The 17629-nt window shown below is 68.6% G+C and overlaps 2 protein-coding genes across 5 annotated transcripts; one reads left to right on the top strand and one right to left on the bottom strand.

Moving 5' to 3' along the window:
* The first annotated feature begins 49 nt into the window (after positions 1-49).
* Positions 50-10404, top strand: MARK4 (microtubule affinity regulating kinase 4). 4 transcript variants are annotated; one of them, XM_064437336.1, is made up of 18 exons: positions 50-353; positions 1443-1640; positions 2014-2067; positions 2165-2213; positions 2306-2371; positions 2592-2662; positions 3289-3345; positions 3892-4128; positions 4387-4506; positions 4939-5038; positions 5131-5240; positions 5321-5477; positions 5769-5983; positions 6264-6385; positions 6479-6742; positions 6819-6898; positions 7970-8014; positions 9009-9226. In XM_064437336.1, exons 1-18 carry the CDS (start codon positions 303-305, stop codon positions 9071-9073), a joined length of 2061 nt encoding a protein of 686 aa, XP_064293406.1. In that variant the 5' UTR covers positions 50-302; the 3' UTR covers positions 9074-9226. The 4 variants fall into 4 exon arrangements, with proteins under 4 accessions (XP_064293406.1, XP_064293407.1, XP_064293405.1 ...); XM_064437337.1 differs by having other exon boundaries at positions 51-353; positions 6282-6385; XM_064437335.1 differs by lacking the exon at positions 6819-6898 and having other exon boundaries at positions 51-353; positions 6282-6385; positions 9009-10404.
* A 156-nt stretch (positions 10405-10560) lies between these two features.
* Positions 10561-15733, bottom strand: CKM (creatine kinase, M-type). Its single transcript, XM_064437338.1, has 8 exons — positions 15590-15733; positions 14179-14378; positions 13304-13458; positions 12894-13026; positions 12281-12452; positions 11607-11730; positions 11053-11242; positions 10561-10811 (listed from the first exon to the last, which is right to left on the bottom strand). Exons 2-8 carry the CDS (start codon positions 14369-14371, stop codon positions 10633-10635), a joined length of 1146 nt encoding a protein of 381 aa, XP_064293408.1. The 5' UTR covers positions 14372-14378; positions 15590-15733; the 3' UTR covers positions 10561-10632.
* Between the last annotated feature and the right edge of the window lie 1896 nt (positions 15734-17629).

Here is a 17629-nt window from a genome sequence, read left to right as displayed (position 1 = left end):
CCTTTAAGGGGCGCGGCCACCAGCGCTGCGAGGCCCCGCCCAACCCAGCCCCTGTCCTGCTTCCGGTTCCGGCCCGGCCCGGCCCATGGCCGCCCCCGCCGCCGCCCGCCCCTAGGGCTCCCCCGCCCGGGCCCGGCCCGGCCCGGCCCCGGCTCCGCCTCCGTGCGCCCGGGCCCGGACATGGGCCGCTGGTAGCGGCTGCGCCCGGTGCGCCCGGTGCGCCCGGCCCGGGCCTGCCCGAGCTCCCCCCGCCGGCCCCGAGCTCCCCCCGCCGGCCCCGAGCTCCGGCCCCGCCGGTCAGGATGTCTTCGCGCTCCGCCCTGGCGGCGGGGAACGAGCGGAACGCGGACACAGTGAGCGGGGGGCGGTGGCTTGTACCGGGGGATAGCGGCCGGTACCGGGGGGGGGGCCCGGGGGGAGCGAGATGTACCGGGGGGGCTGCTGGTACCTGGGGTTTGGGGCTTGTACTGGCGGGGACACCGAGAGGGATCGGCCGGTACTGTGGGGGGGACTGGGTTGTACCGGGGGGGACACCGGGGAGGGCGACCGGTACCGCGGGTTCGGGCCTTGTACGGGGGGAGGGGGGCCACCGGGAGGGGCGAGATGTACGCGGGGGGGGGGGGGGGGGCACTGGGCAGGTGCTGGGGCCACGAGTAAGCGGGGAATGGTGGGGTGGTGGGGGATACTGGTTTGACTGGGATCAGCTGGGTGACCCCACGGCCGGGAAGCAGGGGACACACCGGGGGCAGTGGAGCACGCGCCCGTCACCGCCGGGGAAGCCCGGGCGTCCGGGCACCTGCGGGCAAGGCCGGGACGCGGCCCCGGAGCCGGTCAGGCCGGATCCGTCCCCACCCCGCCGGCCGGGCAGCGTCTCCTCCCGGGGGCTTTTGGGTGCTGCAGGGCCACCCCCCCGGGACGAGGTGGTGGGGGGTGTCTCAGCAGCCCCGGCCCCCCCCCGGGACGAGGTGGGGGTGGTGTCTCAGCAGCCCCGGCCCCCCCCCGGGACGAGGTGGGGGGGGTGTCTCAGCAGCCCCGGCCCCCCCCCGGGACGAGGTGGGGGGGGTGTCTCAGCAGCCCCGGCCCCCCCCCCGGGACGAGGTGGGGGGGTTGGTCACAGCAGCCCCGCCCCCCCACCCTGGGACGAGGTGGGGCGGGGTAGCAGCAGCCCCGGCCCCCTGGGACAAGGTCGGGGGGTGTCTCAGCAGCCCCAGCCCCACCCTGGGACGAGGTTGGGGGGGGTGTTTCAGCAGCCCCCGGGTCCCCCTGCGATGAGCTGGAGGGGGGTGTGTGTTTCAGCAGCCCCCAGGTCCCCTTGGGATGAGGTGGGGTGGGTCTCAGCAGCCCTGGGCCCCCCCCCCGGGATGAACTTGGGGGGCATCAGCAGTGCGTGTTGCTGGTGTGATGATCTGGGGGTCTCATCTACTTGTCCTCCCGCTCCCCAGCTCGCAGGCCTGGGGGGCAGCCGCTCGGAGAAGGGCTCGGCCTGGTCCAGCCGCTCGCTGGGTGCCCGCTGCCGCAACTCCATTGCCTCCTGCCCCGAGGAGCAGCCCCACATCGGCAACTACCGCCTGCTGCGCACCATCGGCAAAGGCAACTTCGCCAAGGTCAAGCTGGCCCGGCACATCCTCACCGGCCGCGAGGTGAGGGCAGCATTGTGGGGTCCTGAGGGGTCCCTGGGGGTGATGGGAGGGAGCTGGGGAGGGAAATAGGTGTCCGAGGGGTCAATTGGAGGGAGCTGGGGTGTCCTGGGAGGCAATTGGAGGGAGGTTGGGAGGCCCTTGGGGCAATTGGAAGGAGCTGGGGGCAACTGTGGGGAGAAGTGGGGGTCCGGAGCAAGTGAGTGCCACCAGGGGCGTTACGATGGGCCCTGGGGGATCTGGGCACCTGGGGACAACTGGGGGAAGAATTGCGATGCTGGGGGGAGATTGGTGCCTGCGGTGACGGGGTGTCCGGGGGTAACCACCAGTGCTGCACCCCCCGTGTTTCTCCCTCACCCCCCCGGTTCCTTCCCAGGTGGCCATAAAAATCATCGACAAGACGCAGCTGAACCCCACCAGCCTCCAGAAGGTGGGGGCACCCGGGGAGGGCACAGGGTGGGGGCGCCCCCCCAAGCACGGTGAGTGGGGGTTCCCTAGCCCTGCACTAACGCCTTGCCTCTGTACAGCTCTTCCGGGAAGTTCGCATCATGAAGGGGCTGAACCACCCCAACATTGGTGAGTGGGCCCCCCATGGGGGGCAGGGGGGCATCCGTGGGGTTTAGGGGGCACCCAGGGGTGATCGTGCTGACCCCTCCACCCCCTCTCAGTGAAACTGTTTGAGGTCATTGAGACAGAGAAGACGCTGTACCTGGTGATGGAGTATGCCAGTGCTGGTGAGACCCACCCCCAGGCACCCTGACCCCCCTTGTGGGTGCTGCACACCCCCTCAGGGGCCATGCCCCACTTGGGTGCACCCTGGGGTGCTGGGCTGGGGTTAGGGGGTGCACCCAGGGGTCTAGTGGGGGGCATGGCACCCACCTTCTGGGGTGCGGTTGGGTTGGGGGTGCCATGCCCGGGGTGGGGGGTCGCAGGCACCCATGGGTGTCCCTGCAGGCGAAGTGTTCGACTACCTTGTGTCCCATGGGAGGATGAAGGAGAAGGAGGCACGTGCCAAGTTCAGACAGGTGGGGGTCGCTGGGAGGGGACCAGGACATGGTGAGGGCCTGGGGCTGGCATAGAGGGGCTGGCGTAGGGTTGGGGACATCATGGGGGGCTGGGGTGGGGTCAGGTGATGCAGTGCTGTGGTGGCGTGGGGTGGGGGACATAGCGGGGGTCTGACACAGGGCAGGGGGCATGGCATTGCGGTGCCATGGGGTGGGGGACAGGGCGGGGAGACACAGCACCACGGTGGCGTGGGGCTGGGACATGGTGGGGGGCTGGCACAGGGCTGGGGGATGTGGCACCATGGTGGTGTGGGGCTGGGGACGTGGTGGAGGGCTGGCACAAGGCTGGGGGATGCGGCACCATGGTGGCGTGGGGCTGGGGACATGGTGGGGGGCTGGCACAAGGCTGGGGGATGCGGCACCATGGTGGCATGGGGCTGGGGACATGGTGGGGGAGGGTGGCCGTGGGGGAGGGCTGGCACGTGGCAGCCACACGTGGGCAGGATCAATCCCCCCCGGGGCCATTGGCTGTGGCATCGATCAGGGTGGGACAAGAGGCTGAGGGGGGGCACTGTGGGGGGAGACACCAGTGGCACTGGGGACAGCGGGCACTGGTGACACCCTGCTGATACTCACTCCGTCCCTAGATTGTCTCAGCTGTGCACTACTGCCACCAGAAAAACATCGTCCACCGGGACCTCAAGGTGGGACTCAGCTGCCCTGTGGTGTCCCCTGGTAGGGGCCATGGGGTGTCCCAGGGTGTCCCCTGCCTTGTACAGTGCCCTTCCTGGTGTCCCTGTGTCACATAGGGTGCCTGGTAGGGTGCCCGTCCCAGTGTCTCCATGCCCGATGCGGTGCCCGTCCCAGTATCCTCATCCTGGTGTCTCTGTGCCTGACTGTGCCCAGCCCAGTGTCCCCATCCCGCCATCCCAGTGCCTGATGTGGTGCCCGTCCTGGTGTCCCCACACCCGACACGGTGCCCATCCCAGTGTCCCTGTGTGGTGTCCCTGTGCCAGAGGCGGTGCCCGTCCTGGTGTCCCCACACCCGACACGGTGCCCATCCCAGTGTCCCTGTGTGGTGTCCCTGTGCCAGAGGCGGTGCCTGTCCTGCCATCCCCACACCTGACATGGTGCCCATCCCAGCGTCCCCGTCCTGGCATCCCTACACCTGATGCGGTGCCCGTCCCGGTGGTTCTGTGCCGGACACGGTGCCCAGCTTGCCATCCCTGTGCCCGTCCTGGTGCTTGCAGGCAGAGAACCTGCTGCTGGATGCTGATGCCAACATCAAGATCGCTGACTTTGGGTTCAGCAACGAGTTCACGCTGGGCTCCAAGCTGGACACCTTCTGCGGGTCCCCGCCTTACGCTGCCCCTGAGCTCTTCCAGGGCAAAAAGTACGACGGCCCTGAGGTCGACATCTGGAGCTTGGGCGTCATCCTCTACACCCTGGTCAGCGGCTCCCTGCCCTTCGATGGCCACAACCTCAAGGTGACGCTGCCCCGTCCCCTCCTGTCACCTGTCCCTGGCTGGGGATGGCGATCGTCCCATCCTGTCCCCGTGCTCAGCTGGGGACGGTGCCCGTCCCATGCCCCTGCCTGTGGGGCAGCGCTGGGCTTGTGCCCCTCCCCGTGTCCAGGGCCACAGTGCCCCTCCTGTCCCCGTGCCCGTGGTGGGGACGGTGCCCACCCCATGCCAGGGCCTGGGTGCCCCCACCCTGACGTGTGCATGTCCCCCCCCCACGGCCAGGAGCTGCGGGAGCGGGTGCTGCGGGGCAAGTACCGGGTGCCCTTTTACATGTCTACCGACTGCGAGAACATCCTGCGCCGGTTCCTGGTCCTGAACCCGGCCAAGCGCTGCACCCTGGAGGTGAGGGGCGTTGTGGGGGTGCACGGGGGGGGTCACAGGGCTCAAGGAGGGCACAGTGCCAGGGCTGGCACAGCTGGGATGGGCATTGTCCCACCCCGATGGAGCATGTCCCCCAGCGACCCCGCTCCCCACCGTGTGGGCTACCCTGGGCCAGCTCCCCCTTCCCGATGCTCTTAATTAGCTGAGTTAGCTCCAGGGCTAATTAGAAGCTGGCAGTGTCCGTGGGCAGGCAGGCATGGGCAGGGTGCAGCCAGCCGTGCCCTGGCTGGAGCTGCTGGCAGGGGCTGAGCACCTTGGGGTTGCATTGGGGTGGGTAAGCCAGCTGGGGAGGGTGCCCTGTGCCTGGCATGTGCTCGTGGCACCCGTGGTGGCACCCGTGTTACTGCTGGTGGCACCCCCGTTACCCCACTGGCGCCCGCTGCTGCCCCACAGCAAATCATGAAGGACAAGTGGATCAACATTGGTTATGAGGGCGACGAGCTGAAGCCCTACAAAGAGCCCGAGGAGGACTTTGGAGACGCCAAGCGTATTGGTGAGGGCACGGTGCCATCTGGCAACCCGGGGCGGGGGTCTGCCGCACCCCAGGGACCAGCGGTGCCCCCTCACCGTCCCCACTCCCCGCAGAGGTGATGGTGGGCATGGGCTACACCCGGGAGGAGATCAAGGAGTCCCTGAGCAACCAGAAGTACAACGAGGTGACGGCCACCTACCTCCTGCTGGGCAGGAAGAACGAGGTGAGGTGACAACGTGGTAGCACCGCCGTCCCTGCCCCGGGATGCTGGGCAGGGCTGGTGATGGGCGTTTTTGGCCGCAGGTGGAGGCAGGCGAGTCACGTACGGGCAGCAGCCTCTCCCTGGCCCGGGTGCGGGCACCCAGCGAGGTGGCCAACGGCACCGGCAAGCCATCCTCGCATGGCAAGAGCCAGCGCGGTGCCACCACCTACCACCGGCAGCGGCGGCACAGTGACTTTTGTGAGCATCTCGTGTCCCCTGGCCTGGCCCTGGGGGTGGGCACTGTGTCCGCAGGGTTGGGTGGGCATCATGCTTGTGGGGTGCAGAGCAGGGTGTGCCCCATGCCCACGGGCTGCAGGGCAAGGTGGGCACCTTTTCCCACATCCTACAAGGGTGGCTGGTCCCACTGTGCCCCACAGAAACCCCATACGGCACAGCGGGCAGGAGCCTTGTTCCGTGCCGTGCCCGGCAGGGAGCAGGCAGGGCTGCCCGCCGCTGCCTGCACCCTTCCCTGACCCTCCTTGCCCGCAGGCGGCCCCTCGCCGGTGCCCATGCACCCCAAGCGCAGCCCCACCAGCGCAGGCGACGCGGAGCTGAAGGAGGAACGTATGCCCACCCGCAAGGCCAGCTGCAGCGTGGTGAGCAGCGGGCGCGGGATGCCCCCCTCTAGCCCCATGGTCAGCAGCGCCAACAACCCCAACAAGTCTGAGATCCCCGACCGGCACAAGGACGGAGCCATCAACACGGTGGGCATGGGGCTGGGGGCATGGCCTGGGGTGGTGGGGGCTCCTGGGGCTGGTGGAGCAGGGGTGGGGAGCACCCGTGGGGCTGGGAGATGGGAGTACAGGCACCCGTGAGACTGGGGAGCAGGCTGTGGCCACCCACGGAGCTGGGGGGAGCAGGGTGCAGGCCCCCCGGGGCCACATGGACATGGTGCGGGTGCCCATGGGGCTGAGAAGTCAGGGTGGGGCCCCCCTGGGACTGGGGAACTGAGGCAGGGGGTTACCCCAGTGCTGATGGCGGCAGGGACCCGCTGCCTTCCAGAACAACCTCCCCTCGAGCGTGATGGCACGCAGGAACACCTACGTCTGCACCGAGCGCCCAGGCACCGACCGCCACTCGCTGCTGCAGAACGGCAAGGAGAACAGGTAGGGTGGCAGGCGACCCCTTGGGGGGGAGGGTCCTATCCCTTTCCCCACCTGCCCGCCACCGTAACGCCTCCCTCCTTGCCCTGCCCGCAGCTCCGTCGCCGGCCGGGTGCCGCCAGCGTCACCCTCCAGCCACAGCATTGCCGCAGCCTCCTCGGAGCGGGCCCGCCTGGCGCGGGGCACCACGGTCCGCAGCACCTTCCACGGCGGGCAAGTGCGGGATCGGCGAACGGGGGGCGGTCCCAACGGGCCCCCCGCCTCCCCGACGCTGGCACCCGAGGCCTTGCCATTGCCCCAGAGCCGCTCGCGGGCCACCTCCAACCTCTTCAGCAAGCTGACCTCCAAGCTGACCCGCAGGTGAGGGGGCCGCGGGCGCCGTGCCCGCCCTGCTGGCGCTGCCCTCGCCTTCCTCACTGCCTCTTCTCTCTTCCAGGGTCACTCTTGACCCCTCTAAGCGGCAGAGCTCTAATAGGTGCGTCTCGGGCACCCCCACGCCTCCAGGAGCCAAAATCAGTAAGTGCCCGGTGTCACCGGCGCCTGTCCCGGTGCCACTGGTGCCTGTCCCGGTGCTGCCGGTGTTTGTCCCGGTGCATGACTCAGTAACTGCCGGTGTTTGTGCCGGGGTCTACCCCGGTACCGCCGGTGTTTGTCCTGGTGCCCCTTCTGGTGCCACCAGTGTCCACCCTGGTGCCTGTCTCGGTGCTGCCAGTGTTTGTCCCCGTACCTGTCCCAGTTCTGCTGGTACCTGTCCTGGTGCCACTGGTGCCCATCCTGGTACCATCGCTGTTTGTCCCCATGCCGCCGGCGCCCGCCCCGGTGCCCGTCCTGGTGCCGCCGGCGCCCGCCTCGCTTCGCTCCTGTCCCTTCTCTCTTTCTGCCTCTCAGCCTTTGCTGCTGCTGTGGGATTTGGGGGGGTGGGTGTGGAGGGGGGCACAGCTGTGCTCCACCCCATGGGGTGGGGGCACCGTGGTGTGGGTGTGATGTCCCCTCATGAAATGGGGGTGGTGTGCCCTCCCGAAATGGGTGTAAGCTTGGTGGGGGTGGTCCCGTCCCCCACCCATGGACAGGATGCACCCCCAAACTGGGCACAGCTTTGAGGGAAGAAGGCATGATCTGGGGGTGTGGGGTGCCCCCCCCAAATTGGGGGTGCTGCCCTCCCCTCTAAATGGGCATCACCTTCGGGGAGGTGATGTGCCATGAGCTGGGGATGGTGCCCCCCAAATACAGCACTACCTTGTGGGGTGGGGGGTGTGTGATCACCCCAAAATGGGGTTGGTGCCTCCTAAAAATGGGTGTGACCTTGGGGTATGTGCGCCAAATCTGGGGTGGTGCCCCTCCCAAGGGGCATGACCTCAGCGGATGGTGTCCCCTAAATTGGCAACTGTGCCCCCCCAAATTGGGCAGTGACCCCAAAATGGGGACCATACCCCCAAATCAGGCATGGGGCTGGTGGTGATGGCCCCAAAATCGGGGCTGGTGGCCACTAAAATGGTGCAAAACGCGGGTGGGGGGGAGATGTGGGACTTAGCAGCGCCTGTGGTGGGCAGAGCCCCTGGACCCCTGACGTGTGTGTCCCCTCCCCAGGGTCGCAGACGAACCTGAGAGAATCGGGGGACCTGCGCTCACAAGGTGGGTGCTGATGCCCCTGGGTGCTCCCCAACCCACGGGTGCTCCCCAGGGTGGGCAGAGCCCTGCCCCCATCATGCCATATCCGCCCCCAGTGTCCCATAGCACCCATACCCGCCCCGGCCCATGCCATACCCACCCCTGGTGCCCCCTGCCCATGACACGCCCCCTTTGCTACCCCAGAGTCTCTACGCAGCCCCGGTGCCCTCCTGCCCATGCCATGCCCACCCACAGTGCCCTGTAGCCCCCATGCCCACCCCTGGTGCCCCCTGCCCATGCCATAGCCACCCCTCCTGGTGCCCCATAGTCCCCATGCCCACCCCAGGTGCCCCCTGCCCATGCCATAGCCACCCCTCCTGGTGCCCCATAGTCCCCATGCCCACCACTGGTGCCCCCTGCCCATGCCATAGCCACCCCTCCTGGTGCCCCATAGCCCCCATGCCCACCCCAGGTGCCCCCTGCCCATGCCATAGCCACCCCTCCTGGTGCCACATAGCCCCCGTGCACACCCCAGGTGCCCTTGGCCCATGCCATAGCCACCCTTCCTGGTGCCCCATAGCCCCTATACCCACCACAGGTGCCCCCTGCCCATGCCTTAGCCACCCCTCCTGGTGCCCCGTAGCCCCTATGCCCACCCCAGGTGCCCCCTGCCCAGGCCATGCCCACCCACAGTGCCCCGTAGCCACCATGCCCACCCCAGGTGCCCCCTGCCCATGCCCCATAGTCCCCATGCCCACCCCAGGTGCCCCCTGCCGGTGCCCCATAGCCCCCATGCCCACCCCAGGAGCCCCCAGCCCATGCCATAGCCACCCCTCCTGGTGCCCCATAGCCCCCATGCCCACCCCAGGTGCCCCCTGCCGGTGCCCCATAGCCACCCCTCCTGGTGCTGCCATAGCCCCTATGCTCACCCCAGGTGCCCCCTGCCCACGCCATAGCCACCCTCCCTGGGGTCTCATAGCCCCTGCCCACCCCGTGCCTGCCTTTCCCCCTGCTGCAGTTGCCATCTACCTTGGGATCAAAAGGAAGCCGAACCCCGGCTGCTCCGATGCCCCTGGCATGTGAAGGTGACGAGCGCCCGGTCGGCCGAGGCGGTGATGGCGGCGCTGCAGCAGGCCACCCTCTCGGCCGGCTGCCGCGCCCGCCAGCCCCAGCCCTTCCTGCTCTCCTGCACCCACGACCGGGGCCCCAGCGAGCACTTCTGCCATTTCGAGGCTGAGGTTTGCCGGATCCAGCGCCTCGGCCTCCACGGCGTGCTCTTCCGGCGCCTGGCTGGCACTGCTGGCGCTTTCCGTGCCACCTTGGCACGTGTGTCCGGTCAGCTCCAGCTCTAGGGACCTGCCGGAGCTGGGACCCCCGCCTTGAGGGCTGCATCCCTCCCCGGGGGAGGCACTGGAGCTGGGACCCGGAGCTGCATTGGCACCAGGACCCCCCCCCAAACCCCGGGGCTGCATCGGCATTGGGAGCCCCCCGGGCTGCACCGGATCCGGCACCTAGGGCTGCAGTGGTGTTGGGGACACACACCCCTCCCCCCCCGGGGTGTGTCAGATCCAGCACCCGGGGCTCTATCGACACTGGGACCCCCACAAGGATGCACCGGATCTATGGCTCCCACCCTGGGGGCTGCATCGGCACCGGGACACCACCACCACTACCCCCCCTGCCCCCGGGAGCTGCACTGGCACTGGCACTGGCGGGGTCTGGAAAGGAGCCAGGCCCCCCTAGGGCTGCCTTGGATCTGGGGCACCCACCCGGGGGTCCTTCCTTGGCGCCAGCATCCCCTTGGGGACATCAGCACCAGCACCCGGGGGCTTGCGGCAGCTCGGGGCCACACGCTGATGGCAGCTCAGGGACCCGGGGTGCCCTGGGGCCCACCCCAGGTGTCGCGGGCTCTGGGACCCCTTGGCTGTCTGTGGGGCTGTTGGCTCTGGGACCCCAGCACCCCTGGACTCTGGGACCTTGGGGACATTGGTGCCAAGACCTTGGGGTCCACTGGCTCCAGGACCCCAGGGACTACCAGCTCTGGGACCTTGGAGACATCCGCTCTGGGACCTAGGGGTCTGGGACCTTGGGGACATAATTTTGGGATCTTGAGGTCCCCCAGCTCCTAGACATGGGGTTCTACATCACCTCCAGTCCCCTGGATCCCCACTTCCACGCCACCTCTGGCTCCCCAGAGCTGTAGCTGCATCCTGGGGTCCCCCAGAGCGTGCCTCTCCCTCCCTAGGGGATTGTCCCTGTGTCCCCCCAGCCCTGTACAGCCTGTAAATACGGCCCTGGGCCCCAGAGCTCTGGTGTCACCCCCTCCCTTCCCCCCCTCCCCCCCCCCCAGCACATTTTTAAGTTATTCCTGCCCTGGTCTGTACGAGAACCCCCAAATAAAGATAGGAGACCCATTGGTGTCAGCACCCCTCAGTACCGGGGGACCCCCCCCCCATCACGAGCTTGGGGCATGGGCAGAATTAAGGTGAAGTTGCCCCTGGGTGGGGGGCTGCAGAAGCACCCCAGAGTGGGGGGATCCCGCATGTGTCCCTCCAGCCTGGACGCCTGGGTTCACAGTGGGGGCCAGCAGCGTTTATTGAGGCCGGACTTGGGGGGGTGTGCCTGAGGGGGGGGTGGGTCCCCTATTTTTGGGCGGGGATCATGTCGTCGATGGGCTGGTTCTGCTCCAGTTTCTTCTCCATCTCCACCATCAGCTTCACCCCATCCACCACCATCTGCACCTGCTCCACCTCCGAGAAGCCCAAGCGGTCGGCGTTGGAGATGTCAAAGACAGCGCCCACGGCCGCTGTGTCCACTCCACCTGGGGGTCAGGGGTGGGGGACACAGGGGTGTCAGCACCCCACGGTGCGCACCATGCGCCCATGTCTACCTGTGCCCAGTGCCCCAAATTCCACCCCCTCGTGTCATGTACCTGTGGCCCCCTTAGCTCTGCAACCCCCTGCCCACCAGTGCACCATGTTCCCCATCCCCATGTGTCCCCCCCATCCTTGTGTCAACGTGTGCCCCCATCCCCACCCCCTCTGTCCCGTCCCTGTACCCACCTGTGCCACGCTTCTGGAGGCGGAGGCGCTTGAGGATCTCCTCGAACTTGGGGTGCTGGCTGAGCTTGGCCAGGCGGACATGGACGCCCCCCCGCAGCCCCGTCCCCAGGTTGGAGGGGCAGGTCAGGATGTAGCCCAGGTGCTCCGTCCACATGAAGGGGTGTCCTGCCTTCTTGAAGATCTCCTCAATCTGGGTGGGGGGACACGTGGGACTGGGTCCCCACCTGCCACTAGTCTGACCCCCAGCCTGGGGGCATCACTGCCACCACCCTCCCAGGACACCCCTGTGGCCTGCAGTGTCCCATGTGCCCAAAGCGTGCCCTCATCCCCGTGTCCCCACCATGGCCCTAATATCCCCCACTGCCCCGGACCCCAGTGTCCCCACTGTGCCCATGTCCCCAAGACCTCCATGTCCCTTGTATCACTCCATGTCCTCCTGTGTCCCCAAAGCTCCCTGCAGCCCCAGTGCTCCCAAGACCCTCCATGTCCCCCCCCAAGAACCTCCATGACATGACTTTGTGTCCCCGTCCCCTCCCCCCCAGGCTCTGACCCACCTTCTTGAGGCCAACGCAGAAGCGCCTGAACACCTCCTTCATGTTCCCCCCCTTCTCCATGGAGATGACGCGGAGATGGTCCTCCTCGTTCACCCACACCAGGAAGGTCTTGTTGTCATTGTGCCTGCGGGGGCGGGGGGGGGGGGGGGGGTGGGGTGGGGCAGGGGACAGGACACACACACGACACCCCTCAGTGGTGGCTCGGGGACCCGGGCGTGCAGGCACCCCCAGGTTCATCCAGGTGGTCCCTATGTGCCCCCCAAGAGGTGGGACACAAATATGTGGGTGACCCTTGCACTTCCCCTAGGTGGGACCCAGGTGTCTGGGTGGTCCCTCACCCCTAGGTGGGACCCCCAACACATGGGTGCCCCCAGGAGGGACTGTGATCTTCGGGTGCTCCTTTGCACCCCTCGTAGGCTGGGTCCCCACCACGTGGCTGTCCCCAGCATCCTTCCCCAGGTGGGACCCCACGCTCTGGGTTCCCCTTGCTCCCCTCCCAGCTGGGTTTCCCCAACATGCAGGTGCCCCCAAAGCCCCCCTGGTTGGGACCCTGCTCTTTGGGTGCCCCTTTGCTCTCCTTCCACGTGGGTTCCCCAACACGTGGGTGCCCCCAGCATCCCCCCCCTCCCCGCAGCTGGGACCCTGCTCCCTAGGAGCCCCCCTGGGTGCCCCACCAGATGCCACGGGCGTCGGGCCAGTCGCGGGCCATGCCCGAGGCCAGCAGCAGGGGCGAGACTGGCTTGTCGAAGAGGAAATGGTCATCGATAAGCTGCTGCTGCTCCTGCTCCGTCATGGCTTTCAGCGGGTAGTACCGGCCCTTGAACTCCCCTTCCAGGCTGTTCAGGGCTGTGGGTGGGGCGGGGTCAGGACATGGACACGCCCACACACCCACAAGCCACGCCCCATCCATCAGACCCCGCCCACTGACCACACCTGCTACCTGCCACATGGCCACAACACTTTGCCACGCCCCCACGTGCAGGCCACGCCCTTCACACCTAGACCTCGGCCGCGCCCATATGCCATGCCCCACTGCCACCAAAACTCCACACCCACATGGGCGTGGCCACAAGTTCATGCCACACCCACATCCGCACCCAACAGCCGCACCCAAACCATGCCAGGCTTTGCCACACCCTGACCACAGGCCACGCCCCCTCCACAACAGACCGCACCCAAAGACCACGCCCAAAACCTGCCCCCTCCCAGGCAAGCCCCACACCCTGCGGCAGGCCACGCCCCCGGAACAAGCCACACCCCAGGACCACGCCCAAATAGGCCCCTCACCGTTGACGGACAGCTTCTCGATGGCGCGGCGTTCTCCCCGGCTGCAGTGGGGGGGCAGGGAGTAGCCCTTGATGCTGCGCCCCGTGCGCACCCGGCTGCTCAGCACGTACTTGGGGTCCAGGTCGTCTCCCCCCTGCCCCAAAGGTCAGTGGGACCCAGGCGGCCAGCGGCCTGCGCCCCGCCCCCCTCCGCCTCCCCCACCCCTCACCTCAGAGGGACCCAGGTGGCTGGCAGCCTGCGAAACCACCCCCAGCCCCACTCCTACCCACCCGCTTGGCTCAAGAGGAACCCAGGTGTCCTGGCACCCCGATGTCCCCCATCACCCACCACCCCAGGAGGGACCCATGGCCCAGAAGGGACCCAGGTGTTGGGCCAAACCCCACCCTGGGGGGGACCCAAGCGTCCTGGACCTTGAGGTTCTCATGGTTGAGGTCGGTGCGGTGCTTGTCGGTGGGTTTGTAGCCACCGTGGCGGTCCTGGATCACTGGGTCGAAGAGTTCCTTGAAGACCTCATAAGACTCCTCGTCACCGGCCACGCAGCCCACCGTCATGATGAAGGGGTGGCCTGGGGGGGTGTCAGGGCCCAGCTGTCATGAGGCATGGCCCTGGAGCAGGGCACGGCACCGCACATGGCACTGGGGACAGGGCACCGGCACCCAGTATGGCACTGGGGACAGGGGTCTGGCACTGGGGACCACGCACTGGCACTGGGAATGGCACTGGGGACAGGGCACCGGCACCCAGTATGGCACTGGGGACAGGGGTCTGGCACTGGGGACCACGCACTGGCACCGGGCATGGCACTGGGAACAGGGCACCAGCTCCCAGTAAGGCACTGGGGACAGGGGTCTGGCACTGGGAATGGCACTGGGGACAGGACACCAGCTCCCAGTAAGGCACTGGGGACAGGGGTCTGGCACTGGGAATGGCACTGGGGACAGGACACTGGCAGCCAGTAAGGCACTGGGGACAGGGGTCTGGCACTGGGGACCACGCACTGGCACCGGGCATGGCACTGGGAACAGGGCACCAGCTCCCAGTAAGGCACTGGGGACAGGGGTCTGGCACTGGGGACCATGCACTGGCACTGGACATGGCACTGGGGACAGGGCACCAGCTCCCAGTAAGGCACTGGGGACAGGGGTCTGGCACTGGGGACCATGCACTGGTACTGGACATGGCACTGGGGACAGGGCTCTGGCACTGGGGGTGACCTAGAAGACACTGTGTCCCCAGTGCCCGGAGGACCCTGTGGGCGGACTGGGGACGCTGTGCCGTCACCTACCGGGGTTGTCAACGCCGGTCTGGATGACGTCATCGAGGGTGAAGCCGCTGGGGGTCTCCTTGTCCCGCAGGCGCTGGTAGAGGGCGGGGGTGAGGACCTTGGCCATGTGGTTGTTGTGCTTGGAGAGGTCGGGGAACTCCTCCTCCGCTGAGAACTTCAGCTTGTACTTGTTGTGGGTGTTGCTGAACGGCATGGTGGTGCTGTGGGGAGAGGGGGCTGGCACCGGGGCGGCGCGGTGTGGGGCACGGCACGGCGTCGGTCACAGCGCGGGGCACAGCGTGGCGTGGGGCATGGCGTGGCGTGGGGCATGGCATGGCGTGGGGCACGGCACGGCGTAGGTCACAGCACAGGGCACAACATGGCACGGGGCACGGCATGGCGTGGGGCACGGTGTGGGGCACGGCACGGTGTCGGTCACAGCGCAGGGCACAACATGGCGTGGGGCATGGCGTAGTGTGGGCCACGGCGTAGGTCACAGCGCAGGGCACAACATGGCACGGGGCACGGCATGGGGCACGGCGTGGGGCACGGTGTGGTGTAGGGCACAGCACGGGGCATGGCCTGGCATGGGGCGTGGGGCACCGGAGGGGGCGTGGGTCATGGCAAGGACACCTAGGCATGGGGTACCCCATCGCATGGGGCACGGCAGGGGGCAGGGGGCACACCATGGGGTATGGCATGGCTATGGGGACACGGCACAGCCATGGGGACACGGCACAGGGGCCCAGCCCTGCCGTGGCAGGGGGCACGTCACGGGCACGGGGATATGGGGGGGGGGGGAAAACAGGACGGGGGGGCACTAGGACCCGGGGTTCTCTACCGAGCCCGCCCCCGGGGACGGGGGGGCGTCTTCATAGAGGCGCGGCTATGGCGGGCGTGTCCCGTGGGCGGGGCCGCAGTGGGTGTGGCAGGGCGGTGTCTGGGCGGGGGGTGGGGCCAGCCCAGGCCGGGCCATGTTTGGCCGGGCCGGGGCCGGGGCTATTTATAGCCCGGAGAGACCCGAGGACCCAACCGGAGGCGGGGAGGGGCACCGGGACCGGGACCGGGACCGGGACCGGGACCGGGACCCTCTCCGCAGCCTGGGGGGTCCGGGCGGGGCCCGGTGGTCCCGGGAGGTCCCGGTTGGGGTGGTACTGGTGGGTCCCGATCCCGGTGGCACCGGGACACCTGGTCCGGCCCCATCCCGGTGGTACCGGGTGGGCTCCGGTCCCGGTCCCGGAGGGTCCAGTCGGTCGCAGCTCAGGTGGGACCAGAGGGTCCGCTCCCACTTTGTCCCTGGTGTCACCCGGAGGGTCCAGTCCCTCTACAGGCGTTCCCGGTGGGGGGTCCCGGTGGGGTCGGTCCCCGGTGGGGGTCCCGGTGGGGTCCATCCCGATGGGGTCCCGGGGGATCCCGGCAGGGCCGGGGTTACCTTGAGCAGCGCGGGCGGAGCGGGTCGGGTCGGGCCGGTACCGGCGGAGCAGGCGGCGGGGAGCGGGGCCGGCACCGGCTTTTATTCCTCCCCCGGCCCCGCCCGGCTCCGGGGGCACCGGGGGGGGGGCTCCGAACCGGGCGGGGGCCGGGCCCTGCCGGAGCCGCCCCCGGGGACGGGGAGACCCTCCGGCCCCCCCCGGAGCTGCCCCCTCGGTGTCGGGTGTCCGGCGGGCGCCCGGCCCGCACCTGCCGCCCCCGCGGCCGCAGCGGAGGGTGCGCTGCTGCCGGCACCCCCCCGGTACACCGGCACCCCCCGGTACACCGGCACCCCCCGGTACGCCGGCACCCCCCGGTACGCCGGCACCCCCCGGTACACCGGCACCCCCCGGTACGCCGGCACCCCCCCGGTACGCCAGCACCCCCCCGGTACACCAGCACCCCCCGGTACGCCAGCACCCCTTACCCCCGGCACCGGGCACCCCCGGTTTGCATTGCAGGGGGCACCGGGCACCCCCGTCCCTGCATGGCTCCACGCAGGACCCCTTCACCCCCCTCACATGCCCGTAACGCCCCCGTTACACAGTGCACGTCGCACGTTGCACTGCACGCAGCGTGCTGCATCCCACGCCGCAACCTGTGCACGCGTGCGGCGTGTTGCACGCCCGTTGCACGCTGCATGTTGCAGCTTACATGTTGCATGTCACTGCACATTGCACGCTGCACGTTGCACGGTGCATGCTGCAACCTACGCGCGCGTGCAGCGCGTTGCACGCTGTACGTTGCACGCTTATGCGTTGCACGCTTATGCGTTGCTGCATGCTTCGCCTTGCACGCTGCCCGTTGCGCGCTGCACCCAGAGGGTCGCAGAGCAGCATGCTGCACCCTGCGCCCACCCTTGGGACCACCCAGCGCCCCCACGGGCTGCAGTGGGTGCAGTGGGTGCTGCGGCGGGCACACGGCCTTGGCCGACCTTGACCTGCAGCACCCACCGTGGCTCCAGTTAATCTCCCGCTGGTTGCCCGGCCAGGGCCTGGCTGCAACTGGGAGCACTGGAAGCAACTGGGAGGTGGGTAGAGCCAGGCAGGGGCACTGCAGAGGGATGGGGGACAGGAGCAGTGAGGAGCGCCCATCCTGGGGTGGGGGCACCCTGCACCCACCGTCCCCAAATCACTGCTGGGACCTGGCCGGGGAGGTGCTGGGGTGGGGGGCACCCACTCTGTGCCCCTGCCCCAACTCCAAGGTGGCCTGGCTGTCCCCAGCCCCCTCCCGTCGTGGGGGTCAAGGTGGGGAGCACCCGGGGGGTGACCCCGGGCGGATCCGCTGGATCAGGGCAATTCAAGCCGGGCCCCCCCTATCCCGACACCCGGTATTTTTAGGCCGGATCTGGTTACAGGGCCAGATCCAGTGTCAGCACTGGGGGACCCCAGCAGGGGGTACAGGACGGGCGGCAGGGATGCCGGGGTGGCGCCCATGGGTGGGGCGGGGGCTGCCACTGGAGACCTTCACACACATCCCGCCCCCCAACCACCACCAGCACCTGTGGGGAAACTGAGGCACATGTGGGGGGGCGGGGGGGGGGGCTCTCCTGTGGGTCCAGGGTGCTCTGAGCCCTCCAGGGTGGTGGTGGTGGGTGGAATGTGGGGTGCAGGCCCCACTGCATTCCAACATTGGCACCCTGGGAGGCATGGAGGGGCCTGGGGCCCCCCCTATAGCTCTGGGGGCAGCCCATGCCTTTGGGGTGCTCTAGAGTCTGGGTGACCCTGGGGATGGGTGCCGGGGGACGTGGGTGACCCCAAATATGTGGGCACTGGAGAGGGGGTGACCTTGGCCATGGGGTGTCCCCCAGCCCTGTGGATAGCCAGAGGGTTCCCTGAGATATGGGTGCCCCATTACTGGGGCCTGGGGGGGGCCATGTCACTGCTCCTGCCCCCCCTTTCCCTACCTCTGTGACTCTGGCCCCCCCAGGCAGGGGGTCCCCGGGGCAGGGTACCGTGGGGGTCCCCAGGCGCAGCAGCAGCAAATAAGGGGTGTAGCAATC

Source organism: Phalacrocorax carbo, chromosome 31, assembly GCF_963921805.1.
Source record: "Phalacrocorax carbo chromosome 31, bPhaCar2.1, whole genome shotgun sequence".
Taxonomy (NCBI): domain Eukaryota; kingdom Metazoa; phylum Chordata; class Aves; order Suliformes; family Phalacrocoracidae; genus Phalacrocorax; species Phalacrocorax carbo.
This window is presented reverse-complemented; position numbering and strand designations above follow the sequence as displayed.